Genomic DNA, 1029 nt, shown 5'->3' with positions numbered 1-1029 from the left:
TTAAAAATTATATAGATAATTGTGTACTGCTCTACTCTGATGTTTTATTATATTGCCAATTCCATTCTTGAAACATTAAGTAAAGGTAATAGGATTATATGAGAGGAATATTATTTATTAAATTATCATAAATTAACAAAAATAATCATGTTAAAATATAAAGTTGATAATTTAGAATATATTCAATACTGCTTACATTTACATTAATAATTATCACTTAAGAATAAGGAGTTAAAATTATGTTTTTACAAATATTGTATAATAAATAAAATATAAATTATGGTGTATAAATAAATTAGAGTAATTATTCAGTCAGTCTATTAGTATTATTAATCTATAACCATACTGTCCATACTCAAATCAGATACAGTTTCTAAACCTATTGATGATACAGCTTTTTTGGGCTTGCTTTGTTTTTTATTTTTTCTAAAACAGAATAATAAAATGTTTATACTTTTAACAAGAATAAATTTTAAACACATACTTATTTCCAAAATGTAATAAAAAACTCTTTGATATTTTATGAATTTCTTTACAATGATTATTGCGTTCATCTGAATTCCAAAATTTTACTTGGCATGTTTCAATGAGACATTTGAACATCGGTTTTTTGGCAGAAGAGGCTAAAAAATAATTATCATGCTTTTCACTCAAATGTAAATCCAATAGATGAGCTGATTGCAATAATTTACGACAGTAAAGACAGGTATAACGATGATTTGAATTGTAATGTAAATCATATGCAGCCATAGATGAAAAACTCAACATGCAACCATTTACATTGCATCGGAAATTATCAGTTTTTTCTGTCTCTTTGGGCAATTCTTCGATTTCAAAAATTCCTTCTCGTCTGTAAATGTTGAATGAGGAATCAACTGCTTTAAAAAGATCATCGTCAAGACGCTTATGACCCGTACCACGAGCAAGTATTTGTAGAAGTTTTTCCATGCTTATAAATAAGTATGTAATTATAATTTATAAGTAAAACTTTTTACTTTTATAATTAAAGAGTTCTTATTTTCAGTTTTG

At 25.2% G+C, this 1029-nt stretch overlaps 1 protein-coding gene across 1 annotated transcript in view; it reads right to left on the bottom strand.

Annotated features, from left to right (window-relative positions):
• Positions 1 to 269: 269 nt before the first annotated feature.
• LOC112691897 (zinc finger protein 511) overlaps positions 270 to 1029 on the bottom strand; it is a 1516-nt gene continuing 756 nt past the window's right edge. Inside the window, exons 3-4 of the mRNA XM_025566330.1 lie at positions 485 to 600; positions 270 to 426 (exon numbers count right to left, since the gene is read on the bottom strand). Of these exons, the coding sequence (XP_025422115.1) occupies positions 330 to 426; positions 485 to 600 (213 nt within the window). The 3' untranslated portion in view covers positions 270 to 329. The remainder of the gene's footprint in view (positions 427 to 484; positions 601 to 1029) is intronic.

The sequence above is a fragment of the Sipha flava genome, unplaced genomic scaffold (assembly GCF_003268045.1).
Source record: "Sipha flava isolate LNK unplaced genomic scaffold, YSA_version1 67_pilon_pilon, whole genome shotgun sequence".
Taxonomy (NCBI): domain Eukaryota; kingdom Metazoa; phylum Arthropoda; class Insecta; order Hemiptera; family Aphididae; genus Sipha; species Sipha flava.
The sequence above is the reverse complement of the archived record's forward strand: the minus strand, read 5'-3'. Positions and strand labels throughout refer to the sequence as shown.